Source organism: Cyanistes caeruleus, chromosome 39, assembly GCF_971803275.1.
Source record: "Cyanistes caeruleus chromosome 39, bCyaCae1.hap1.1, whole genome shotgun sequence".
Classification (NCBI taxonomy): domain Eukaryota; kingdom Metazoa; phylum Chordata; class Aves; order Passeriformes; family Paridae; genus Cyanistes; species Cyanistes caeruleus.
The window spans coordinates 1-27748 of record NC_141740.1 but is presented as its reverse complement, the minus strand read 5'-3'; the positions used below and the strand labels follow the sequence as shown (position 1 = coordinate 27748).

At 56.3% G+C, this 27748-nt stretch overlaps 1 protein-coding gene across 3 annotated transcripts; it reads right to left on the bottom strand.

The window, feature by feature from the left end:
- Positions 1-1842: 1842 nt before the first annotated feature.
- On the bottom strand, positions 1843-27733 carry LOC111943551 (syntaxin-1B). 3 transcript variants are annotated; one of them, XM_086872133.1, is made up of 10 exons: positions 27504-27733; positions 24448-24522; positions 21631-21730; positions 17198-17272; positions 15874-15947; positions 13350-13458; positions 10771-10844; positions 8790-8927; positions 5003-5113; positions 1843-2019 (listed from the first exon to the last, which is right to left on the bottom strand). In XM_086872133.1, the coding sequence occupies exons 1-10, from the start codon at positions 27531-27533 to the stop codon at positions 1939-1941; spliced, it is 867 nt and encodes a 288-aa protein (XP_086728259.1). In that variant the 5' UTR covers positions 27534-27733; the 3' UTR covers positions 1843-1938. The 3 variants fall into 3 exon arrangements, with proteins under 3 accessions (XP_086728259.1, XP_086728260.1, XP_086728261.1); XM_086872134.1 differs by having other exon boundaries at positions 27509-27587; XM_086872135.1 differs by lacking the exons at positions 21631-21730; positions 24448-24522; positions 27504-27733 and adding an exon at positions 19615-19662.
- Positions 27734-27748: the final 15 nt, after the last annotated feature.

Below are 27748 nucleotides of genomic sequence, written 5' to 3'. Positions count from 1 at the left end.
AAACCAACCCAACTCAACCAAACCAAAGGCGACTCAACCAAACCCAACTGAACTCAACCCAACTCAACCAAACCCAGCCCAACCAACTCAACCAAACCCAACTGAGCTCAACCAAACTCAACCCAACTCAACAAATCCAACTCAACCCAACTCAACCAAACTCAGCTTGACCCAACCCAACCAACCCAAAACCAACCCTACTCAACCCAACTCAACCCAACTCAACTCAACCCAACTAAACTCAACTGAACTCAATTCAACCAACTCAACCAAACTCAACTTGACCCAACCCAACCAACCCAACTCAACCCAACTCAACCCAACTGAACTCAACCCAACTAAACTCAACTGAACTCAACCAACTCAACCAAACTGAACTCAACCCAACTAAACTCAACTGAACTCAATTCAACCAACTCAACCAAACTCAACTTGACCCAACCCAACCAACCCAATCCAACTCAACCAACGCAACTCAACCCAACTCAACCAAAACCAACCCAACTCAACCAAACTCAACAATCCCAACTCAACCCAACTCAACCAAACTCAACCAACCCAAGTTAACCAGCCCAACCCAACTCAACCCAACTCAACCCAACCCCACCCAACTCAACCAAACTCAACCAAAACCAACCCAACTCAACCAAACTCAACAAACCAAACTCAACCAACTGAACTCAACCCAACTCAACCCAACCAACCCAAATTCAACCAAAACCAACCCAACTCAACCAAACTCAACAATCCCAACTCAACCCAACCCAACCCAACTCAACCAAACTCAACCAAAACCAACCCAACTCAACCAAACTCAACCAGCCCAACCCAACTCAACCCAACTCAACCAAACTCAACCAAACCAACCCAACTCAACCCAACTCAACAAACCAAACTCAACCAACTGAACTCAACCCAACTCAACCCAACCCAACTCAACTCAACAAACCCAACCCAACTTGACCCAATCAAACCCAACCAAACCCAACCCAACTGAACTCAACCCAACTCAACCCAACTCAACCAAACCCAACCCAACTCAACCCAAACTCAACCAAACTCAACTCAACCAAACCCAACCCAACTCATCCCAACTCAACCCAACTCAACAAACCCAACCCAACTCAACCCAACCCAACCCAACCCAACCCAACCCAACCCAACCCCCCATGGCCACCCCCATTCTCCCCTCCCCCCACCACGGAAAGGGCGTGGCCGGTGCGGAGGCGGGGGAGGGGCTCACGCCATGAGGAAGAGGAAGATGATGAAGAGGAAGAGGAGGATGATGGGATGGAGGAAGAGGAAGAGGATGAAGAGGAAGAGGAGGACGATGGGATGGATGAAGAGGAAGAGGAAGAGGAAGAGGAGGACGATGGGATGGATGAAGAGGAAGAGGAGGACGATGGGATGGATGAAGAGGAAGATGAAGACGATGGGCTGGATGAAGAGGAAGAGGAGGACGATGGGATGGATGAGGAAGAGGAGGATGATGGGATGGATGAAGATGAGGACGATGGGATGGATGAAGAGGAAGATGAGGACGATGGGATGAATGAAGAGGAAGAGGAGGATGATGGGATGGATGAAGAGGAAGAGGAAGACGATGGGATGGATGAAGATGAAGACGATGGGCTGGATGAAGAGGAAGAGGAGGATGATGGGATGGATGAAGAGGAAGAGGAGGACAATGGGATGGATGAAGATGAAGACGATGGGCTGGATGAAGAGGAAGCTGAAGATGACAACGATGGGGCGGATGAAGGCCGAGAAGAACCCGCTCAGATTTCCCGGCGCCGACGCGGGGCGGGGGCGGGGAAGGGGAAAAGGGGCGGGACTTTAAAATCGTTGACGCCTCTTCATTTATTGGCCATTAATGCGGTTAATTAAGGGGGTGGGGGGAGGGGCCCGGGGGGGTGGGGGAGGGGCTGGGGGAGGGGTCTACAAGCCCAGGGTGCCCCCGATGGAGGAGGCCAGGACCACCCCCAGCACCACGCAGCAGATGATGATCATGATCTTCTTCTGCCCACGGCCCCGCAGAGGCGACGGGAGGGGAATTTTTGGGGGGAATTTGGGGTTTTTGGGGGGTTTTTTTGATTTTGGGGGTTTTGGGGGGAAATTTGGGGATTTTTGGAATTTTTGGGGGATTTTTTGGGGTTTTTTGGGGATTTTTTTGGGGTTTTTGGGAGGGATTTTGGGGGTTTTTTGGGATTTTTTGGGGTTTTTTTTGGGAAGGATTTTGGGGTTTTTTGGGGAATTTTTTGGGTTTTGGGGGGAATTTGGGGGTTTTTGGGGTTTTTTGGGGATTTTTGAGGTTTTTGGGGATTTTTTTGGATTTTTTGGGAGGGATTTTGGGGGTTTTTTTTGGAATTTTTTGGGGTTTTTTGGGGGATTTTTGAGGATTTTTTGGGATTTTTTGGGGTTTTTTAGGAGGGATTTTGGGTTTTTTGGGGGGATTTTTTGGGGGATTTTGGGGGGAATTTGGGGGTTTTGGGGTTTTTGGGGTTTTTTTGGGGGGGGTTTTTGGGGGAATTTGGGGGGTTTTGGGGTTTTTGGGGGGTTTTTGAGTTTTTTGGGGATTTTTTTGGATTTTTTGGGAGGGATTTTAGGGGGTTTTTTTTGGAATTTTTTGGGGTTTTTTGGGGGATTTTTGAGGTTTTGGGGGGAAATTTGGGGATTTTTGGAATTTTTGGGGGATTTTTTGAGGGTTTTTTGGGGATTTTTTTGGGTTTTTTTGGGAGGGATTTTGGGGTTTTTTTCGGAATTTTTGGGGGTTTTTTTGGGAATTTTTTGGGTTTTTTGGGGGATTTTGTGGGGAATTTGGGGGGGAATTTGGGGGTTTTCGGAGTTTTTTGGGGATTTTTGAGGGTTTGTTTTGGATTTTTGGGGTTTTCGGGAGAGATTTTGGGTTTTTTTTGGGATTTTTTGGGTTTTTGGGGGGGTTTTTGGGGGATTTTTGGGGGTTTTGGGAGAGATTTTTGGGTTTTTTTGGGAATTTTGGGGGGTTTTGGGGGGAATTTGGGGGTTTTTGGGGTTTTTTAGGGATTTTTTGGGTTTTTGGGGGGATTTTGGGGGGAATTTGGGGGGGATTTGGGGTTTTTTTGGGGGTTTTGGGGGTTTTTATGGCGGTTTTGGGAGGAATTTTTGGGTTTTGGGGCGTTTTTTGGGGGATTTTTTGGTTTTTTTGGGAGGGATTTTGGGGTTTTTTTGGGAATTTTTGGGGGGGTTTGGGGGGAATTTGGGGGGTTTTGGGGGTTTTTGTGGATTTTTTTGATTTTTGGATTTTTGGGGGGAATTTGGGGGTTTTTGGGGTTTTTTGGGGATTTTTGAGGGTTTTTTGGGATTTTTTTGGTTTTTTGGGAGGGATTTGGGGTTTTTTTGGGAATTTTTTGGGGGTTTTTTGGGGGGTTTTGGGGGGAATTTGGGGGGTTTTGGGGTTTTGGGTTTTTTTTTTTATTTTTGGGGGTTTTTGGGGGATTTTGGGGTTTTTTGGTTTTTTTGGGATTTTTGGGATTTTTTGGGGTTTTTGGGGGTGATTTTGGGGATTTTGGGGGTTTTTGGGATTTTTTGGGTTTTTTGGGGTGATTTTGGGTATTTTTGGGATTTTTTGGGATTTTTGGGGGGGATTTTTTTGGGTTGATTTTTGGGGTTTTTTGGTGTTTTTTGGTGTTCCCAGGCAGCGGGGGAGGGGAGAGAGGAGAGAAGACGGGAGAGTTAAACAAGCCCCGCCCCCTCAAGCCCCGCCCCTCAAGCCCCGCCCCCTCAAGCCCCCCCAAGCCCCGCCCCCTCAAACCCCGCCCCCTCAAACCCCGCCCCCTCGAGCCCCACCCAAGCCCCGCCCCCTCAAGCCCGCCCCCTCAAGCCCCGCCCCCACCAAAGCCAGGTTTGTGGCGGCCATCTTGGATTTGAGGCGGCCATCTTGGATTTGAGGCGGCCATCTTGAATTTGTGGTGGCCATCTTGAATTTGTGGCGGCCATCTTGAATTTGTGGTGGCCATCTTGGATTTGAGGCGGCCATCTTGGGTTTGAGGCAGCCATCTTGGATTTTAGGCGGACATCTTGGATTTGAGGTGGCCATCTTGGATTTGAGGCGGCCATCTTGGATTTGTGGCGGCCACCTTGGGGTCTTGGTGGCCCCACTGGATTTTTGGTGGCCCCATTGGGTCCCTGGTGGCCACATTGGGGTCTTGGTGGCCATATTGGATTCCTGGTGGCCCAATCAGGTTTTCGGTGGCCCAATCACATTCCTGGTGGCCCCAGTGAGTTCTGGTGGCCCCACTGAGTCCTGGTGGCCATATTGGATTTATGGTGGCCCCATTGGGTTCCTATGGCCATATTGGATTCCTAGTGGCCATATTGGATTCCTGGTGGCCCAATCACGTTCCTAGTGGCCCCAGTGAGTTTTGAAGGCCCCAGTGAGTTCTGGTGGCCATATTGGATTCCTGGTGGCCATATTGGATTCCTGGTGGCCCCATTGGGTTCCTAGTGGCCATATTGGATTCCTGGTGGCCCAATCAGGTTTTCGGTGGCCCAATCACATTCCTGGTGGTCCCAGTGAGTTCTGGTGGCCCCACTGAGTCCTGGTGGCCATATTGGATTCCTGGTGGCCCAATCAGGTTTTTGGTGGCCCAATCACGTTCCTGATGGCCCAATCACATTCCTGGTGGCCCCACTGAGTTTTGGTGGCCCCACTGAGTCCTGGTGGCCATATTGGATTTATGGTGGCCCCATTGGGTTCCTAGTGGCCATATTGGGTCCCTGGTGGCCCAATCAGGTTTTTGGTGGCCCAATCAAGTTTTTGGTGGCCCAATCACATTCCTGGTGGCCCCAGTGAGTTCTGGTGGCCATATTGGATTCCTGGTGGCCATATTGGATTTATGGTGGCCATATTGGATTCCTGGTGGCCCAATCACATTCCTGGTGGCCCAATCACATTCCCGGTGGCCCCAGTGAGTTCTGGTGGCCCCGCCGCCCGTCTGCTGGCCCCGGCCCCGCCCCCACTCACCCTCCGGGCCTTGCTCTGGTACTTGACGGCTTTTTTGGTGTCGGAGACGGCGCGCTCGACGTAATCCACCGAGTGCTCCACGTTGTACTCGATGCGGTCGATCATCTCGCCCTGCGCGGCACACTCAGCGGTCACTCGGCGGTCACTCAGCGGTCACTCAGGGGTCAGGGGTCACTCAGCGGTCACTCAGCGGTCACTCAGGGGTCAGGGGTCACTCAGGGTCACTCAGCAGTCACTCAGGAGTCATTGGGGTCACTCAGCAGTCACTCAGGGTCACTCAGGGGTCACTCAGGGGTCACTCAGGGTCACTCAGGAGTCATTGGGGTCACTCAGAGGTTACTCAGCGGTCACTCAGGGGTCACTCAGGGGTCACTCGGGTCACTCAGGGTCACTCAGGGGTCAGGGGTCACTCAGGGGTCACTCAGGGTCACTCAGGGTCACTCAGGGGTCACTCAGGGGTCAGTGGTCACTCAGGGGTCACTCAGGGGTCACTCAGGGGTCACTCAGAGTCACTCAGCAGTCACTCACTAGTCACTCACTGGTCACTCAGGAGTCATTGGGGTCACTCAGCAGTCACTCAGGGGTCAGGGGTCACTCAGGGTCACTCAGTGGTCACTCAGCGGTCACTCAGGGTCACTCAGCAGTCACTCAGGGTCACTCAGGGGTCAGTGGTCACTCAGTGGTCACTCAGGGTCACTCAGGGGTCACTCAGGGTCACTCAGGGTCACTCAACAGTCACTCAGGGGTCACTCAGGGGTCACTCAAGAGTCACTCAGGGGTCACTCAGGATCACTCACGGTCACTCAGCAGTCACCCAGTGGTCACCCAGCGGTCACTCCAGCCGGACCTGGCTCTCCACCAGCATGGCCATGTCCACCAACATGTCTGACCCTTGGTGGGTCCAGCTGCCCCCTGGTCACTCCTGGTCACTCCCCCTCTCCAGTGGTCACCCAGTGGTCACCCAGTGGTCACCCAGCGGTCACTCCGGCCGGACCTGGCTCTCCACCAGCACGGCCATGTCCACCAACATCTCTGATCCTTGGTGGGTCTGGATGACCCTCAATGGGTCCAGATGACCTCTGGTCACTCCTGGTCACTCCCCCTCCCCTGTGGTCACTCCTGGTCACCCAGTGGTCACCCAGTGGTCACCCGGCGGTCACTCCGGCCGGACCTGGCTCTCCACCAGCATGGCCATGTCCACCAACATCTCTGACCCTTGGTGGGTCCAGGTGACCCTCAATGGGTCCAGCTGCCCCCTGGTCACTCCTGGTCACTCCCCCTCCCCTGTGGTCACTCCTGGTCACCCAGTGGTCACCCAGTGGTCACCCAGCGGTCACCCAGCGGTCACTCCGGCCGGACCTGGCTCTCCACCAGCACGGCCATGTCCACCAACATCTCTGACCCTTGGTGGGTCCAGCTGCCCCCTGATCAGTCCTGGTCACTCCTGGTCACTCCTGGTCACTCCCCCTGCCCTGTGGTCACCCAGTGGTCACCCAGCGGTCACTCCGGCCGGACCTGGCTCTCCACCAGCACGGCCATGTCCACGAACATCTCTGACCCTTGGTGGGTCCAGGTGACCTCTGGTCACTCCTGGTCACTCCTGGTTACTCCCACTGCCCAGTGGTCACTCCTGGTCACCCAGTGGTCACCCAGTGGTCACCCAGCGGTCACTCTGGCCGGACCTGGCTCTCCACCAGCACGGCCATGTCCACGAACATCTCTGACCCTTGGTGGGCCCGGATGACCCTCAATGGGTCCAGCTGCCCCCTGGTGACTCCTGGTCACTCCTGGTCTCTCCCCCTGCCCAGTGGTCACTCCTGGTCACCCAGTGGTCACCCAGCGGTCACCCGGCGGTCACTCCGGCCGGACCTGGCTCTCCACCAGCATGGCCATGTCCACGAACATCTCTGACCCTTGGTGGGTCCAGATGACCTCTAACCCCTAACCTCTCCCAGCTGCCCCCTGGTCACTCCTGGTCACTCCTGGTCACTCCCCCTCCCCAGTGGTCACTCCCTGGTCACCCAGCGGTCACTCCGGCCGGACCTGGCTCTCCACCAGCACGGCCATGTCCACCAACATCTCTGACCCTTGGTGGGTCCAGCTGCCCCCTGGTCACTCCTGGTCACTCCCCCTCCCCAGTGGTCACCCAGCGGTCACCCAGCGGTCACCCAGCGGTCACTCCGGCCGGACCTGGCTCTCCACCAGCATGGCCATGTCCACGAACATCTCTGACCCTTGGTGGGTCCAGCTGCCCCCTGGTGACTCCTGGTCACTCCTGGTCACTGCTGGTCACTCCCCCTCCCCAGTGGTCACCCAGTGGTCACCCGGCGGTCACTCCGGCCGGACCTGGCTCTCCACCAGCATGGCCATGTCCACCAACATCTCTGACCCTTGGTGGGTCCAGGTGACCCTCAATGGGTCCAGCTGCCCCCTGGTCACTCCTGGTCACTCCTAGTCACTCCCCCTCCCCAGTGGTCACTCCCTGGTCACCCAGCGGTCACTCTGGCCGGACCTGGCTCTCCACCAGCATGGCCATGTCCACCAACATCTCTGACCCTTGGTGGGTCCAGCTGCCCCCTGGTCACTCCTGGTCACTCCTGATCACTCCTGGTCACTCCTGGTCACTCCTGGTCACTCCTGATCACTCCTGGTCACTCCTGGTCACTCCCCCTGCCCAGTGGTCACTCCCTGGTCACCCAGCGGTCACTCCGGCCGGACCTGGCTCTCCACCAGCACGGCCATGTCCACGAACATCTCTGACCCTTGGTGGGTCCAGCTGCCCCCTGGTCACTCCTGGTCACTCCTGGTCACTGCTGGTCACTGCTGGTCACTCCCCCTCCCCAGCAGTCACCCAGCGGTCACTCCCTGGTCACCCAGCGGTCACTCTGGCCGGACCTGGCTCTCCACCAGCATGGCCATGTCCACGAACATCTCTGACCCTTGGTGGGCCCAGATGACCCTCAATGGGTCCAGCTGCCCCCTGGTCACTCCTGGTCACTCCTAGTCACTCCCCCTCCCCAGTGGTCACCCAGCGGTCACCCAGCGGTCACCCAGCGGTCACCCGGCGGTCACTCTGGCCGGACCTGGCTCTCCACCAGCATGGCCATGTCCACCAACATCTCTGACCCTTGGTGGGTCCAGCTGCCCCCTGGTCACTCCTGGTGACTCCTGGTGACTCCTGGTCACTCCTGGTCACTCCTGGTCACTCCCCCTCCCCAGTGGTCACTCCCTGGTCACCCGGCGGTCACTCCGGCCGGACCTGGCTCTCCACCAGCATGGCCATGTCCACCAACATCTCTGACCCTTGGTGGGCCCAGATGACCTCTAACCCCTAACCCCTCCCAGATGCCCCCTGGTCACTCCTGGTCACTCCTGGTCACTCCCCCTCCCCTGTGGTCACCCAGCGGTCACCCAGCGGTCACCCAGCGGTCACTCTGGCCGGACCTGGCTCTCCACCAGCATGGCCATGTCCACGAACATCTCTGACCCTTGGTGGGTCCAGCTGCCCCCTGATCACTCCTGGTCACTCCTGGTCACTCCCCCTCCCCTGTGGTCACCCAGCGGTCACCCAGCGGTCACCCAGCGGTCACTCCCGCCGGACCTGGCTCTCCACCAGCACGGCCATGTCCACGAACATCTCTGACCCTTGGTGGGTCCAGCTGCCCCCTGGTGACTCCTGGTGACTCCTGGTCACTCCTGGTCACTCCTGGTCACTCCTGGTCACTCCCCCTGCCCTGTGGTCACTCCTGGTCACCCAGCGGTCACCCGGCGGTCACTCCGGCCGGACCTGGCTCTCCACCAGCATGGCCATGTCCACGAACATGTCGTGCAGCTCGCGGATGCTCGTCTCCAGCTTGATGATCTCGTTGTGCCGCGTCTCGATCTCGTTCAGCGCCTGCTTGGTCATCTGGGAGTCCATCTTGATCTGGGGGGACACCGCGGGTCAGCGGGGGTCAGCGGGGGTCACCTGAGAGCTCCTGGTGGTCACCAGGGTCACCAGGGGTCACCAGGGTCACCGGGGGTCACCTGAGAGCTCCTGGTGGTCACCAGGGGTCACCTCAGAGCTCCTGGTGGTCACCAGGGTCAGCGGGGGTCACCTCAGAGCCTCTGGTGGTCACCAGGGTCACCAGGGGTCACCTGAGAGCTCCTGGTGGTCACCAGGGTCACCTGGTGGTCACCTGAGATCTCGTGGTGGTCACCAGGGTCACCTGGTGGTCACCTGAGAGCTCCTGGTGGTCACCTGGTGGTCACCAGGGATCTCCTGGTGGTCACCAGGGGTCACCTGAGAGCTTCTGGTGGTCACCAGAGATGACCTGGTGGTCACCAGGGTCACCAGGGGTCACCTCAGAGCCTCTGGTGGTCACCAGGGGTCACCAGGGGTCACCTGAGATCTCCTGGTGGTCACCTGAGAGCTCCTGGTGGTCACCTGGTGGTCACCAGGGATCTCCAGGTGGTTTTGAAGATCTCCAGGTGGTCACCTGGTGGTCACCAGGGATCTCCTGGTGGTCACCAGGGTCACCGGGGGTCACCTGAGAGCCTCTGGTGGTCACCAGGGTCACCTGGTGGTCACCTCAGAGCTCCTGGTGGTCACCAGGGGTCACCTGAGAGCTCCTGGTGGTCACCTGAGAGCTCCTGGTGGTCACCAGGGTCACCAGGGGTCACCAGAGAGCTCCTGGTGGTCACCTGAGAGCTCCTGGTGGTCACCAGGGTCACCGGGGGTCACCTGAGAGCTCCTGGTGGTCACCTGGTGGTCACCAGGGATCTCCTGGTGGTCGCCTGGGGTCACCTGAGAGCTCCTGGTGGTCACCAGGGTCACCGGGGGTCACCAGAGATCTCCAGGTGGTCACTTGGTGGTCACCAGAGATCTCCAGGTGGTCACTTGGTGGTCACCAGAGATCTCCAGGTGGTCACCAGGGGGCTCCAGGTGGTTTCTGGTGGCCCCATTGAGGTATTGGTGGCCACTTTGGGGTCTTGGTGGCCCTATCGGGTTTGTGGTGGCCTCGCTGACCCCTGATGACCCCCAGTGACCCCTGATGACCCCTGATGACCTCTGCCCACCTCTGCTGACCCCTGGCCATGCTGGTGGTCACTCATGTCGTTGGTGAAGATGTGATGACCTCTGCTGACCCCCAGTGACCCCTGATGACCCCAATGACCCCCAATGACCCCTGCTGACCCCTGATGATCCTCACTGACCCCTGCTGACCCCTGCTGACCCCTGCTGACCCCCGCTGACCCTTGTCGGTGGTGGTCACTCACGTCGTCGGTGAAGATGTGATGACCCCTGCTGACCCCTGCTGACCCCTGCTGACCCTCACTGACCCCGCTGACCCCTGTCGGTGGTGGTCACTCACGTCGTCGGTGAAGATGTGATGACCCCTGATGACCCCGATGACCCGCACTGACCCCTGCTGACCCCTGCTGACCCCGCTGACCCCTGTCGGTGGTGGTCACTCACGTCGTCGGTGAAGATCTGATGACCCCTGCTGACCCCTAATGACCCTCACTGACCCCTGCTGACCCTCACTGACCCCTGCTGACCCCTAATGACCCTCACTGACCCCTGCTGACCCCTGCTGACCCCGCTGACCCCTGTCGGTGGTGGTCACTCACGTCGTCGGTGAAGATCTGATGACCCCTGCTGACCCCTAATGACCCTCACTGACCCCTGCTGACCCTCACTGACCCCTGCTGACCCCTAATGACCCTCACTGACCCCTGCTGACCCCTGCTGACCCCGCTGACCCCTGTCGGTGGTGGTCACTCACGTCGTCGGTGAAGATGGCCAGCTTGCCGCTCTCCAGCATGTCCTCCAGCTCCTCGTTGGTCGTGGTCCGGCCGGCTGCGGGGGGGGGAGGGGAGAGTGACCGCGATGACCGCTGCCCCTCCCCCAACCCAGAGCTGACCCCTCCCCCACCGCGATGACCGCTGCCCCTCCCCCAACCCAGAGCTGACCCCTCCCCCCTCGTGATGACCGCTGCCCCTCCCCCAACCCGGAGCTGACCCCTCCCCCCTCGTGATGACCGCTGCCCCTCCCCCAACCCAGAGCTGACCCCTCCCCCCTCGTGATGACCGCTGCCCCTCCCCCACTCGGGAGCTGACCCCTCCCCCACCGCAATGACCGCTGCCCCTCCCCCAACCCGGAGCTGACCCCTCCCCCACCGCGATGACCGCTGCCCCTCCCCCACCCCGTGGTGACCCCTCCCCCCTCACACTGACCCCTGACCCCTCCCCCACCCCATGGTGACCCCTCCCCCCTCCCACAATGACCGTTCCCCTCCCCCACCCGGTGCTGACCCCACCCCAACATTGACCCCTGACCCCCCTGAGTGACCCTGAGTGACCCCTGAGTGACCCTGAGTGACCCCTGACACCCCTGAGTGACCGCTGAGTGACCCCTGAGTGACCTCTGAGTGACCGCTGAGTGACGCTGAGTGACTCTGAGTGACCTCTGAGTGACCCTGAGTGACCCCTGAGTGACCCCTGAATGACCCGAGTGACCCCTGAGTGACCCTGAATGACCCCTGAGTGACCCTGAGTGACCCCTGAGTGACCCTGAGTGACCCCTGAGTGACCCCTGAGTGACCCTGAATGACCCCTGAGTGACCCCTGAGTGACCCTGAATGACCCCTGAGTGACCCCTGACCCCCCTGAGTGACCCTGAGTGACCCCTGAGTGACCCCTTGACCTCAGGATGACCCTGTGACCCCAGGATGACCCCGTGACCCCTGAGTGACCCCTGAGTGACCCCTGAGTGACCCTCACTGATCTCCAGCTGGCGCTGGATCCGGTCCTTGCAGCGGTCCCGGTACTTGGACTGGGTCGCCTTGACCCCTGAGTGACCCCTTGACCCCTGAGTGACCCCGTGACCCCTGAGTGACCCCTGAGTGACCCCTGAGTGACCCCTGAGTGACCCCTGAGTGACCCTCACTGATCTCCAGCTGGCGCTGGATCCGGTCCTTGCAGCGGTCCCGGTACTTGGACTGGGTCACCTTGACCCCTGAGTGACCCCTTGACCCCTGAGTGACCCCTTGACCCCTGAGTGACCCCGTGACCCCTGAGTGACCCCTGAGTGACCCTGAGTGACCCCTGAGTGACCCTCACTGATCTCCAGCTGGCGCTGGATCCGGTCCTTGCAGCGGTCCCGGTACTTGGACTGGGTCGCCTTGACCCCTGAGTGACCCCTTGACCCCTGAGTGACCCCTGAGTGACCCCTGAGTGACCCCTGAGTGACCCCTGAGTGACCCTCACTGATCTCCAGCTGGCGCTGGATCCGGTCCTTGCAGCGGTCCCGGTACTTGGACTGGGTCGCCTTGACCCCTGAGTGACCCCGTGACCCCTGAGTGACCCCGTGACCCCTGAGTGACCCCAGGATGACCCCTGAGTGACCCCTGAGTGACCCTCACTGATCTCCAGCTGGCGCTGGATCCGGTCCTTGCAGCGGTCCCGGTACTTGGACTGGGTCGCCTTGACCCCTGAGTGACCCCTTGACCTCAGGATGACCCCGTGACCCCTGAGTGACCCCTGAGTGACCCCTGAGTGACCCCTGAGTGACCCTCACTGATCTCCAGCTGGCGCTGGATCCGGTCCTTGCAGCGGTCCCGGTACTTGGACTGGGTCGCCTTGACCCCTGAGTGACCCCTTGACCCCTGAGTGACCCCGTGACCCCTGAGTGACCCCTGAGTGACCCCTGAGTGACCCCTGAGTGACCCCTGAGTGACCCTCACTGATCTCCAGCTGGCGCTGGATCCGGTCCTTGCAGCGGTCCCGGTACTTGGACTGGGTCGCCTTGACCCCTGAGTGACCCCTTGACCCCTGAGTGACCCCGTGACCCCTGAGTGACCCCTGAGTGACCCCTGAGTGACCCCTGAGTGACCCTCACTGATCTCCAGCTGGCGCTGGATCCGGTCCTTGCAGCGGTCCCGGTACTTGGACTGGGTCGCCTTGACCCCTGAGTGACCCCTTGACCCCTGAGTGACCCCGTGACCCCTGAGTGACCCCTGAGTGACCCCTGAGTGACCCCTGAGTGACCCTCACTGATCTCCAGCTGGCGCTGGATCCGGTCCTTGCAGCGGTCCCGGTACTTGGACTGGGTCGCCTTGACCCCTGAGTGACCCCTGAGTGACCCCTTGACCCCTGAGTGACCCCGTGACCCCTGAGTGACCCCTGAGTGACCCCTGAGTGACCCCTGAGTGACCCTCACTGATCTCCAGCTGGCGCTGGATCCGGTCCTTGCAGCGGTCCCGGTACTTGGACTGGGTCGCGTTGACCCCTGAGTGACCCCTTGACCCCTGAGTGACCCCGTGACCCCAGAGTGACCCCTGAGTGACCCCTGAGTGACCCTCACTGATCTCCAGCTGGCGCTGGATCCGGTCCTTGCAGCGGTCCCGGTACTTGGACTGGGTCGCGTTGTACTCGGTCATCACCTCCACGAACTTCCGCGACAGCGTCGAGTGCTGCACAGGTGAGACACGGACAGGTGAGAGACAGGTGAGACAGGTGAGACAGGTGAGACAGGTGAGACAGGTGAGACAGGACAGGTGAGACAGGTGAGACACCACAGGTGAGAGACGGACAGGTGAGACAGGACAGGTGAGACAGGACAGGTGAGAGACGACAGGTGAGACACGGACAGGTGAGAGACGACAGGTGAGACAGGTGAGACAGGTGAGACAGGACAGGTGAGAGACGGACAGGTGAGACAGGTGAGACAGGTGAGACAGGTGAGACAGGTGAGACAGGTGAGACAGGTGAGACAGGTGAGACAGGACAGGTGAGACACGGACAGGTGAGACCCGACAGGTGAGACAGGTGAGAGACAGGTGACACAGGACAGGTGACACAGGTGACACAGGTGACACAGGTGAGGTTGGACAGGTGACACAGTCGACACACAGGTGACACAGGTGAGGTTGGACAGGTGACACAGGTGACACAGAACAGGTGACACAGGTGGGACAGGTGACACACAGGTGACACAGGTGACACAGGTGACACAGGTGAGGTTGGACAGGTGACACAGGTGGGACAGGTGACACAGGTGACACATGACACACAGGACAGGTGACACAGGTGACACAGGACAGGTGACACAGGTGACACACAGGTGACACAGGTGACACAGGTGACACAGGTGAGGTTGGACAGGTGACACAGGACAGGTGACACAGGACAGGTGACACACAGGTGACACAGGTGACACCGGACACACAGGACAGGTGAGGTCATACAATGGCGATGCCGACGCCAAAGCCAGCGATGACGTCATGACGATGACGACGACGTCACAGTGACGATGACGATGATGACGAAGCTGACGAAGGCAATGAAGATGACGATGGCGATGACGAAGGTGACGATGACGTCACAACAGCGATGACGTCACAACAACGACGATGATGATGATGACGATGACGAAGATGACAATGATGGAGATGATGACGTCATGATTATGTCACAACGGTGATGACGTCATGACGATGGTGATGATGAAGACGATGACGTCATGACGATGATGACGATGATGACGTCATGGCGATGACGATAACGATGATGATGACGATGACGATGATGAAGATGACATCATGATGACGATGATGAAGATGATGATGATGATGATGATGAAGATGACGATGATGAAGATGACGATGATGAAGATGACGTCATCATGATGATGATGAAGATGACGAAGATGACGATGAAGATGACATCATGACGATGATGACGATGATGAAGATGACGACGACATCATGATGATGATGAAGATGATGACGACGATGATGGTGACGATGAAGATGATGAAGACGATGACATCACGACGATGATGAAGATGATGATGACATCATGATGACGACGATGACGATGAAGATGACGATGAAGATGATGAAGATGACGACGATGATGAAGATGATGATGACATCATGAAGATGGCGGTGATGAAGACGATGACATCAGGACGATGAAGATGAAGATGATGACGACAGTGATGATGACAATGACATCACGATGGCGATGATGAAGATGATGATGACATCATGACGATGACGATGAAGATGATGATGACGATGATGACGATGACGATGATGAAGATGACGATGACATCATGATGACGATGATGAAGATAACGATGACATCATGATGATGACGATGATGAAGATGATGACATCATGACGATGACGATAACGATGATGATGACGATGAAGATGATGATGAAGATGACGATGATGATGAAGATGACGATGAAGATGATGATGATGATGATGATGAAGATGACGATGAAGACGATGACGATGATGAAGATAACGATGACATCATGATGATGACGATGATGAAGACGATGACATCATGACGATGACGATGGCGATGAAGATGACAATGATGAAGACGATGACATCACGACGATGATGAAGATGATGAAGATGATGACGATGATGAAGATGACGATGACGATGATGACGATGACATCACGATGATGATAATGAAGATGACGATGACATCATGATGATGACAATGATGAAGACGATGATGTCATGACGATGACGATGATGAAGACAATGACATCATGACGATGAAGATGAAGATGACGATGATGACGATGATGATGATGAAGATGACGATGATGAAGATGACGATGACATCACGATGGCGATGATGAAGATGATGATGACATCATGACGATGACGATGACGATGATGATGACGATGACGATGAAGACGATGACGATGATGAAGATAACGATGACATCACGATGGCGATGATGACGATGAAGATGACGATGATGATGAAGATGACGACGATGACGATGAAGACGATGATGAAGATGATGACGATGACGATGAAGACGATGACGGTGCCGGAGCCTTCGGCCTCACCTGCGTCTTGCGGATGCGCAGATCGGCCGAGGAGCGATTGAGCCCCTCCTCCTGCTCGATGCTCTGCTCGATGGCTGCGGCCGGAGGGACAGCGGTCACTCACTCTGCGGCCACCCTGCGGCCACTCGGGGACAGCGGTCACTCGGGGACAGCGGTCACTCTGCGGCCACCCTGCGGCCACTCGGGGACAGCGGTCACTCACTCTGCAGCCACCCTGCGGCCACTCGGGGACAGCGGTCACTCGGGGACAGCGGTCACTCTGCGGCCACCCTGCGGCCACTCGGGGACAGCGGTCACTCGGGGACAGCGGTCACTCGGGGACAGCAGTCACTCTTCAGCCACTCAGGGACAGCGGTCACTCGGGGACAGCGGTCACTCTGCAGTCACTCTTCAGCCACTCAGGGACAGCGGTCACTCACTCTGCGGCCACCCTGCGGCCACTTGGGGACAGCGGTCACTCGGGGACAGCGGTCACTCTGCGGCCACTCTTCCGCCACCCGGGGACAGCGGTCACTCGGGGACAGCAGACACTTGGGGACAGCGGTCACTCACTCTGCGGCCACCCTGCGGCCACTCGGGGACAGCGGTCACTCGGGGACAGCGGTCACTCGGGGACAGCGGTCACTCAGGGACAGCGGTCACTTGGGGATAGTGGTCACTCGGGGACAACAATCACTCAGGGACAGCGGTCACTCGGGGACAGCGGTCACTCGGGGACAACAATCACTCAGGGACAGCGGTCACTCGGGTACAGCGGTCACTCAAGGACAGCGGTCACTCAAGGACAGCGGACACTCGGGGACAGCCGTCACTCAGGGACAGCGGTCACTCACTCTGCAGCCACCCTGTGGCCACTCGGGGACAGCGGTCACTCGGGGACAGCGGTCACTCTGTGGTCACTCAGGGACAGCGGTCATTCGGGGACAGCGGTCACTCTGTGGTCACTCAGGGACAGCGGTCACTCAGGGACAGCGGTCACTCGGGGACAGCGGTCACTCTGCGGTCACTCAGGGACAGCGGTCACTCAGGGACAGCGGTCACTCTGCGGTCACTCAGGGACAGCGGTCACTCGGGGACAGCGGTCATACGGGGACAACAATCACTCAAGGACAGTGGTCACTCAGTGGCCAGAGAGAGGGGAGTGGCCACAGTGGTCACTCAGTGGCCGGAGGGGTCGCAGGGGGTTGCAGGAGCCGCAGTGGTCACTCAGTGGCCGCAGTGGGGGGGAGGGGTGGCAGTGGTCACTCAGTGGCCGCAGTGGGGGGGAGGGGTGGCAGTGGTCACTCAGTGGCCGGAGTGGTCACTCAGTGGCCGGAGCGGTCACCTTTCAACTTGGAGCGCACTTTGTTGGCCGTTTTCTTGATGTCGGCCGTGAGGTCCTCGAGCTCCTGCTTGGTCTCTGTGAGTGACCAGAGAGTGACCAGTGAGTGACCGGTGAGTGACCACTCACTGACCACTCAGTGACCACTCACTGACCACTCAGTGACCGGTTAATTACCCAATGACCCCGTTAATGACCCCATTAATGACCCCATTAATGAGCAGTGAGTGACCAGTGATGGTCAGTGAGTGACCGGTGAGTGACCAGAGAGTGACCGGTGAGTGACCGGTGAGTGACCACTCACTGACCACTCACTGACCACTCAGTGACCGGTTAATTACCCAATGACCCCGTTAATGACCCCATTAATGAGCAGTGAGTGACCGGTGAGTGACCAGTGAGTGACCAGTGAGTGACCGGTGAGTGACCACTCAGTGACCACTCACTGACCACTCAGTGTCCGGTTAATTACCCAATGACCCCATTAATTACCCCATTAATAACCCCATTAATGACCCTATTAATGAGCAGTGAGTGACCGGTGAGTGACCGGTGAGTGACCGGTGAGTGACCAGTGAGTGACCACTCACTGACCACTCACTGACCACTCACTGACCACTCAGTGACCAGTTAATTACCCAATGACCCCGTTAATGACCCCATTAATGACCCCATTAATGAGCAGTGAGTGACCACTGATGGTCAGTGAGTGACCGGTGAGTGACCAGAGAGTGACCGGTGAGTGACCGGTGAGTGACCACTCAGTGACCACTCACTGACCACTCAGTGACCACTCACTGACCACTCAGTGACCGGTTAATTACCCAATGACCCCGTTAATGACCCCATTAATGACCCCATTAATGAACAGTGAGTGACCAGTGATGGTCAGTGAGTGACCAGTGAGTGACCAGTGAGTGACCGGTGAGTGACCACTCAGTGACCACTCAGTGACCGGTTAATTACCCAATGACCCCATTAATGACCCCATTAATGAGCAGTGAGTGACCGGTGAGTGACCAGTGAGTGACCAGTGAGTGACCGGTGAGTGACCACTCAGTGACCACTCACTGACCACTCAGTGACCGGTTAATTACCCAATGACCCCATTAATGACCCCATTAATGACCCAATGACCCCATTAATCACCCCATTAATGATCCCGTTAATGACCCCACTAATGACCAGAGAGTGACCGGTGAGTGACCGGTGAGTGACCGGTTAATTACCGCGTTAATGACCCCATTAATTAACCCATTAATGACCCCGTTAATGAGCGGTGACCCCGTTAATGACCCCAATAATGACTCAATTAATGACCCCATTAATGACCACATTAATAACCCCAATAATGATTCAATTAATGACCCCATTAATGACCCCACTAATGACCCAATGACGCCATTAGTGACCCCATTAATGACCCCATTAATGACCCCATTAATGACCCCATTAATGACCCCATTAATGACCCCATTAATGACCCCATTAATGACCCCATTAATGAGCGGTGACCCCATTAATGATTCAATTATTGACCCCATTAATGACCCCAGTAATGATCCCATTAATGACCCAAAGAACCCATTAATGACCCCGTTAATGACCCCATTAATGACTCCATTAATGACCTCGTTAATAAGCGCTGACCCCGTTAACGACCCCAAAAATGACCCCATTAATGACCCCATTAATGACCCGATTAATGACCCAACGACCCCATTAACGACCCCATTAATGGCCCCGTTAATGAGCGGTGACCCCATTAATGTCCTAATTAATGACTCAATTAATGACTCAATTAATGACCCCATTAATAATCCCATTAATGACCCCAATAATGACCCCGTTAATGAGCGGTGACCTCGTTAATGACCCCGTTAATGACCCCGTTAATGACCCCGTTAATGACCCCGTTAATGAGCGGTGGGGATGTTAATGAGCCGATGCTCGTTAACGAGCTCGTTAATTACTCACTCTCGTCGGGATTTGGCGCCGCCAGGATGGCGCTGTGCCCCGTTAATGACCTCGTTAATGACCCCGTTAATGAGCGGTGGGGATGTTAATGAGCCGATGCTCGTTAACGAGCTCGTTAATTACTCACTCTCGTCGGGATTTGGCGCCGCCAGGATGGCGCTGTGCCCCGTTAATGACCCCGTTAATGACCCCGTTAATGACCCCGTTAATGAGCGCTGACCCCGTTAATGAGCGGTGGGGATGTTAATGAGCCGATGCTCGTTAACGAGCTCGTTAATTACGCACTCTCGTCGGGATTTGGCGCCGCCAGGATGGCGCTGTGCCCCGTTAATGACCCCGTTAATGACCCCGTTAATGACCCCGTTAATGAGCGCTGACCCCGTTAATGAGCGGTGGGGATGTTAATGAGCCGATGCTCGTTAACGAGCTCGTTAATTACTCACTCTCGTCGGGGTTTGGCGCCGCCAGGATGGCGCTGTGCCCCGTTAATGACCCCGTTAATGACCCCGTTAATGACCCCGTTAATGACCCCGTTAATGAGCGGTGACCCCGTTAATGAGCGGTGGGGATGTTAATGAGCCGATGCTCGTTAACGAGCTCGTTAATTACTCACTCTCGTCGGGGTTTGGCGCCGCCAGGATGGCGCTGTGCCCCGTTAATGACCCCGTTAATGACCCCGTTAATGACCCCGTTAATGAGCGCTGACCCCGTTAATGAGCGGTGGGGATGTTAATGAGCCGATGCTCGTTAACGAGCTAGTTAATTACTCACTCTCGTCGGGGTTTGGCGCCGCCAGGATGGCGCTGTGCCCCGTTAATGACCCCGTTAATGACCCCATTAATGAGCTGTGACCCCGTTAATGACCCGGTGACCCCGTTAATGAGCGGTGGGGATGTTAATGAGCCGATGCTCGTTAACGAGCTCGTTAATTACTCACTCTCGTCGGGATTTGGCGCCGCCAGGATGGCGCTGTGCCCCGTTAATGACCCCGTTAATGACCCCGTTAATGACCCCGTTAATGACCCCGTTAATGACCCGGTGACCCCGTTAATGAGCGGTGGGGATGTTAATGAGCCGATGCTCGTTAACGAGCTCGTTAATTACTCACTCTCGTCGGGATTTGGCGCCGCCAGGATGGCGCTGTGCCCCGTTAATGACCTCGTTAATGACCCCGTTAATGACCCCGTTAATGACCCCGTTAATGACCCCGTTAATGAGCGCTGACCCCGTTAATGAGCGGTGGGGATGTTAATGAGCCGATGCTCGTTAACGAGCTCATTAATTACGCACTCTCGTCGGGATTTGGCGCCGCCAGGATGGCGCTGTGCCCCGTTAATGACCCCGTTAATGACCCCGTTAATGAGCTGTGACCCCAATAATGAACCAATGACCCCGTTAATGAGCGGTGGGGATGTTAATGAGCCGATGCTCGTTAACGAGCTCGTTAATTACTCACTCTCGTCGGGATTTGGCGCCGCCAGGATGGCGCTGTGCCCCGTTAATGACCCCGTTAATGACCCCGTTAATGACCCCGTTAATGACCCGGTGACCCCGTTAATGAGCGGTGGGGATGTTAATGAGCCGATGCTCGTTAACGAGCTCGTTAATTACTCACTCTCGTCGGGATTTGGCGCCGCCAGGATGGCGCTGTGCCCCGTTAATGACCCCGTTAATGACCCCGTTAATGACCCCGTTAATGACCCCGTTAATGAGCGCTGACCCGGTTAATGAGCGGTGGGGATGTTAATGAGCCGATGCTCGTTAACGAGCTCGTTAATTACGCACTCTCGTCGGGATTTGGCGCCGCCAGGATGGCGCTGTGCCCCGTTAATGACCCCGTTAATGACCCCGTTAATGACCTCGTTAATGAGCTGTGACCCCAATAATGACCCGGTGACCCCGTTAATGAGCGGGGGGGATGTTAATGAGCCGATGCTCGTTAACGAGCTCGTTAATTACTCACTCTCGTCGGGATTTGGCGCCGCCAGGATGGCGCTGTGCCCCGTTAATGACCCCGTTAATGACCCCGTTAATGACCCCGTTAATGACCCAGTGACCCCGTTAATGAGCGGTGGGGATGTTAATGAGCCGATGCTCGTTAACGAGCTCGTTAATTACTCACTCTCGTCGGGATTTGGCGCCGCCAGGATGGCGCTGTGCCCCGTTAATGACCCCGTTAATGACCCCGTTAATGACCCCGTTAATGACCCCGTTAATGACCCGGTGACCCCGTTAATGAGCGGTGGGGATGTTAATGAGCCGATGCTCGTTAACGAGCTCGTTAATTACTCACTCTCGTCGGGATTTGGCGCCGCCAGGATGGCGCTGTGCCCCGTTAATGACCCCGTTAATGACCCCGTTAATGAGCGGTGACCCCAATAATGACCCGGTGACCCCGTTAATGAGCGGGGGGGATGTTAATGAGCCGATGCTCGTTAACGAGCTCGTTAATTACTCACTCTCGTCGGGATTTGGCGCCGCCAGGATGGCGCTGTGCTGTTTCTTCACCTGCTCCACGTCCTCCGAGAGTTTCTCGATGCAGCCCCGGATCTCCTCCACCTGCCCGGGTTTTGGGGGGAATTCCGGGGGTTTTGGGAAAATTCGGGGGATTTTGGGGGAATTTTGGGGATTTTTGGGGGATTTTTGGGGATTTTTGGGCAATTTTGGAAGGATTTGAGGGAATTTTGGGGGGATTTTGGGGGATTTTGAGGATTTTGGGGATTTTGGGGGGATTTTGGGGGGATTTTGGTGGAATTTTGGGGGGATTTTGAGGGGATTTGGGGAAATTTTGGGGGGATTTTGGGGGGATTTTGGGGGATTTTTGGGGTTTTGGGGGATTTTGGGGGGATTTCAGTGGATTTTGGGGGATTTTGGTGGAATTCTGGGGATTTTGGGGGGATTTGGGGGGATTTTGGGGGATTTTGGGGGATTTTGGGGGGGGATTTTGGGGGGGGATTTTGGGGAATTTTGGGATTTTGGGGGAATTTTAGGGGATTTTTGGGGGATTTTGGGGGATTTTGGAGGGGATTTTGGGGATTTTGGGGGGATTTTTAGGGATTTTGGGGATTTTCGGGGAAATTTGGGGATTTTGGGGGGGATTTGGGGGGATTTTGGGGGGATTTTTAGGGAATTTTGGGGGGATTTTGGGGGATTTTCGGGGGATTTTTGGGGGGGATTTTGGGGGGATTTTGGGGGGGATTTTTGGGATTTTTGGGGGATTTTTGGGGAATTTTGGGGGGATTTTGGGGGATTTTTGGGGGGATTTTGGGGAGATTTTGGGGGATTTTGGGGGGATTTTGGGGGATTTTTGGGGATTTTTGGGGGATTTTGGGGAATTTGGGGATTTTTTGGGGGGATTTTGGGGGGATTTTGGGGGATTTTTGGGGGATTTTTGTTGGAATTTTGGCAGAATTTTGGGGGAATTTTAGGGGATTTTTGGGGGATTTTGGGGGGTTTTGTTGGAATTTTGGGGGAATTTTGGGGGGATATTGGGGGGATTTTTGGGGGGGATTTTGGGGGTTTTGGTGGAATTTTGGGGATTTTGAGGGGATTTTGGGGGAATTTTGGGGGGATTTTGGGAATTTGGGAAAATTTTGGTGGAATTTTGGGGGGATTTTGGGGAATTTTGGGATTTTTGGGGAATTTTGGGGGAATTTTGGGGGATTTTTGGGGAATTTTGGGATTTTGGTGGAATCTTGGGGGGATTTGGGGAATTTTGGGGATTTTTGGGGGTCCCAGGTGGATTTTGGGGGAATTTTGGGTGGATTTGGGATTTTGGAGGAATTTTGGGAATTTTGGGTGAATTTGGGGGAATTTTGGGGGGAATTTGGGGAATTTTGGGGGGATTTTGGGGATTTTGGAAAATTTTGGGGAATTTTGTGGGGGTTTGGGAGAAATTTGGGGGGATTTTTGGGTTTTTTGGGGAAATTTGGGCGATTTCGAGGAGATTTTGGGTGGATTTTGGGAATTTGGGGGATTTTGGGAGGTCCCAGATGGATTTTGGGGGGATTTGAGGGGATTTGGGGGATTTTGGGGAATTTTGGGGGATTTTGGAGGAATTTTGGGGGGATTTGAGAGTATTTTGGGAATTTTGGGGGGACTTTGGGGATTTTGGGGGGATTTTGACAGGATTTGGGGGATTTTGTGGGGATTTTTTTTGAAAATTGGGGGAATTTGGGGGGATTTGGGGATTTGGGGGGAATTTTGTGGGAATTTTGGGGATTTTGGGGGAATTTTGGGGGAATTTTGGGGATTTTGGGGGGATTTTGGGGGTCCCGGGTGGATTTTGGGGGTCCCAGTCCCATTTTTGGGGGTCCCGGTCCTGATTTTGGGGATCCCAGGGGGTTTTTGGGGCTCCCAGATCCATTTTTGGGGGTCCCAGTCCCATTTTTGGGGGTCCCAGGGGGTTTTCGGGGTCCCCAATCCTATTTTTGGGGGTCCCAGGTCCATTTTTGGGGCTCCCAGTCCCATTTTTGGGGGTCCCGATTCCATTTCTGGGGGTTCCAGGGGGTTTTGGGGGGTCCCGGTTCCGATTTCGGGGCTCCCGGTCCCGTTTTTGGGGGTCCCGGTTCCGTTTCCGGGGGTCCCGGTCCTGATTTTGGGGGTCCCAGGGGGTTTTCAGGCGTCCCAGATCCATTTTGGGGGGTTCCAGTTCTGATTTCGGGTGTCCCAGGGGGTTTTTGGGGGTCCCGGTCCCGTTTTTGGAGGTCCCAGTTCCATTTTTGGGGGTCCCAGGGGATTTTCAGGGGTCCCGGTCCTGTTTTTGGGGGTCCCTGTTCCGATTTTGGGGGTCCCAGTTCCATTTTTGGGGGTCCCAGGGGGTTTTTGGGGGTCCCAGTTCCATTTCTGGGGGTCCCAGTCCCATTTTTGGGGCTCCCAGTCCAATTTTTGGGGGTCCCAGTTCCATTTCTGGGGGTCCCAGGGGGTTTTCAGGGGTCCCGGTCCCGTTTTTGGGGGTCCCGGTCCCGTTTCCGGGGGTCCCAGGGGGTTTTCGGGGTCTCCAGTCCCATTTTTGGGGGTCCCGGTTCCGTTTTTGGGGGTCCCAGGGAGTTTTTGGGGGTCTCAGTTCCATTTCTGGGGGTCCCAGGGGGTTTTTGGAGGTCCCGGTTCCGTTTTTGGGGGTCCCGGTTCCGATTTCGGGGCTCCCGGTCCCGTTTTTGGGGGTCCCAGTTCCGTTTCCGGGGCTCCCGGTCCCGTTTTTGGGGGTCCCGGTCCCATTTTTGGGGGTCCCGGTTCCATTTTTGGGGGTCCCGGTTCCGATTTCGGGGGTCCCGGACCTGCTCGAAGAACTCGTCCATGAAGTGGTCCCGGTCCACCGTCACCACCTCGTCCTCATCGTCGCTGTCCTTGGCCTGCAGGGGGCGCTGTCACCCCGGGGAAGGGGGCGTGGCCTCCCAAACCCCGCCCACCCTCGTTTGCATAGCCCCTCCCCCTCGTTTGAATATGCGGGGTTTGTTAGGGGGGTTTGCATTAGGGGCGGGGCTCAAATCGGTGATTGAGTGATGCGGCCACGCCCCCCTCGGGGTGAGGCTCCGCCCATTTGGGAGCAGGAGTGACCCCGAGTGACCCCAAAATCCCCCCCCGAAATTCCCCAAAATTCCCCCAAAAATCCCCAAAATTCCCCAAAATCCCCAAAATTCCCAAAAATCAATCCCAGACCCCCGAAATTCCCCAAAAATTCCCGAAAATCCCCCCAAAATTCCCCAAATTCCCCAAAAATCCCTGAAATCCCCCCAAAATCTCCCCAAAATTGCCAAAAATGTCACCAAAATCTCCCCCAGAATTCCCAAAAATTCCCAAAAATCCCTCCCAGACCCACAAAATTCCCCAAATTCCACCCAAAATCCCTGAAATCCCCCCAAAATCCCCCCGAAATTCCCAAAAGTCAATCCCAGACCCCCAAAATTCCCCAAAATAGCCCCAAAATTCCCCAAATCCCCCCAAAATTCCCAAAAATTTCACCGAAATCCCCCCAAAATTCCCAAAAATCCCCCAGAAATCCCCCAAAATTCCCAAAAATTCCCAAAATTCCCCGAAATTCAACCAAAATCCCCCCCAAATTTCCCAAATCCCCCAAAAATCCCTGAAATCCCCCCAAAATCTCCCCAAAATTCCCAAAAGTCAATCCCAGACTCCCAAAATTCCCCAAATCCCCCCAAAATTCCCAAAAATGTCACCAAAATCTCCCCCAGAATTCCCAAAAATCCCCCAGAAATCCCCCAAAATTCCCAAAAATTCCCAAAAATTCCCAAAAATCCCTCCCAGACCCCCAAAATGCCCCAAATTCCACTCAAAATCCCTGAAATCCCCCCAAAATCTCCCCCAAATTCCCAAAAATCCCTCCCAGACCCCCAAAATTCCCAGAAATTCCCCAAAATCCCCCCAAAATTCCCTGAAATTGCCCGAAAATCCCTCCCAGACCCCCAAAATCCCCCCAAATCCCCCCAAAATCCCCCAAGATCCCAAAATTCCGCCAAATTTTGCCCCCCAAATCCCCCCAAAACCCCCCCAAAATCCCCCAAAAAATCCCCAAAAAATCCCAAAAAAATCCCCCAAAATCCCCGTCCCCTCCCCCACCCCCCCAAACCCCTCCGGGACCCCCCAAAATCACCCCAAGACCCCCCAAAATCCCCCCCAAATTTTCCGGAGCATCCTCGGACCCCCCCAAAATCCCCCCAAAATCGCCCCAAAATCCCAAATTTCCCGCCAAAACCCCCCCAAAAAATTCCGAAAAAATCCCAAAAATTCCCCCTCCCCTCCCCCACCCCCCAAACCCCTCCGGGCCCCCCCAAATCCCCCCCAAATTTCCCGGAGCATCCTCGGACCCCCCCAAAACCCCCACAAAATTGCCCCAAAATACAAAATTTCCCGCCAAAACCCCCCTAAAAAATCCCCAAAAAATCCCAAAAAAATCCCCAAAATCCCCCTCCCCTCCCCCACCCCCCCAAACCCCTCCGGGACCCCCCAAGACCCCCCAAGACCCCCCCAAATCCCCCCGGAGCATCCTCGGACCCCCCCAAGACCCCCCCAAACCCCCCCCAAATTTTCCGGAGCATCCTCTGACCCCCCCAAATCCCCCCAAAACCCCCCCAAAAAATCCCAAAAAAATCCCCAAAATTCCCCCTCCCCTCCCCCCACCCCCCCAAACCCCTCCGGGACCCCCCAAATCCCCCCAAATCCCCCCAAAAACCTCCGGAGCATCCTCGGACTCCCCAAAACCCCCCCAAAATCGCCCCAAAATCCCAAAATCCCCCCCAAGACGCCCCAAAAAAATCCCAAAAAAATTCCCAAAATTCCCCCTCCCCTCCCCCACCCCCCCAAGCCCTCCGGGACCCCCCAAATCCTCCCCAAATTTTCCGGAGCATCCTCGGACCCCCCAAGACCCCCCCAAATCCCCCCCAAATTTTCCGGAGCATCCTCGGACCCCCCAAAATCCCCCCAAAATCGCCCCAAAATCCCCAAATCCCCCCCAAAAAGCCCCAAAAAATCCCCAAAAAATCCCAAAAAAATCCAAAAAAAATCCCCCAAATCCCCCTCCCCTCCCCCCACCCCCAAACCCCTCCGGGACCGCCCAAGACCCCCCAAAACCCCCCCAAATCCCCCCAAAACCCTCCGGAGCATCCTCTGACCCCCCCAAAACCCCCCCAAAAAATCCCCAAAAAAAATCCCAAAAAATTCCCCCTCCCCTCTCCCACCCCCCAATCCCCTCCGGGACCCCCCAAATTCCCCCAAGACCCCCCCAAATCCCCCCCAAATTTCCCGGAGCATCCTCGGACCCCCCAAATTCACCCAAAACCCCCAAATCCCCCCAAATTTCCCGCCAAAACCCCCCAAAAAAATCCCAAAAAAATCCCCAAAAAATCCCCAAAAATCCCTCTCCCCTCCCCCACCCCCCCAAACCCCTCCGGGACCCCCCAAATCCCCCCAAGACCCCCCAAATCTCCCCAAATTTTCCGGAGCATCCTCGGACCCCCCAAGACCCCCCAAAAACCCCCCAAAAAATCCCCAAAAAATCCCCAAAAAGCCCCAAAAAATCCCTAAAAAAATCCCCAAAAAATCCCAAAAAAATCCCCCAAATCCCCCTCCCCTCCCCCCACCTCAAACCCCTCCGGGACCCCCCAAGACCCCCCAAAACCCCCCCAAATCCCCCCAAAAACCTCCGGAGCATCCTCTGACCCCCCAAAACCCCCCGAAAAAATCCCCAAAAAAATCCCAAAAAATTCCCCCTCCCCTCCCCCACCCCCCCAAACCCCCTCCCCACCTCCCCCCCCCCCACCCCCCAAAATCCGCCCCCTCCCCAAAATCCCCCTCCCTCCCCTCCCCCCCCTCTCACGCTGCGAAGCTCCTGGGTCCGGTCCTTCATGGTGGGGGGAGGGGCGGCGGGACTCGGATTTTTTTTTGGGGGGAGAGGGGGAGGGGTCGGGGGGTGGGGAGGGGTGGGGGGGGTGGGGGAGGGTCTGGGGACCCCCCCCGAATTAATTTGGGTTTTTTTTTTGAGGGGGGGGGGGGTTGGTGGGGGAGGGGTCCGGGGCCGTCCCGGGGGTTGCGGCGGCGGCTGCGGCTGCGGAGTGGGGGAGG

Coding starts and splice junctions, on each gene's coding strand:
- LOC111943551 (XM_086872133.1), bottom strand. CDS start 27,533: ATGAAGGACCGGACCCAGGAGCTTCGCAGC. Junction 24,523..27,503: donor GGACCCAGGAGCTTCGCAGC/GTGAGAGGGGGG, acceptor CGCCCCCTGCAG/GCCAAGGACAGCGACGATGA. Junction 17,273..21,630: donor GGCGCCAAATCCCGACGAGA/GTGAGTAATTAA, acceptor GGTCACTCACAG/AGACCAAGCAGGAGCTCGAG.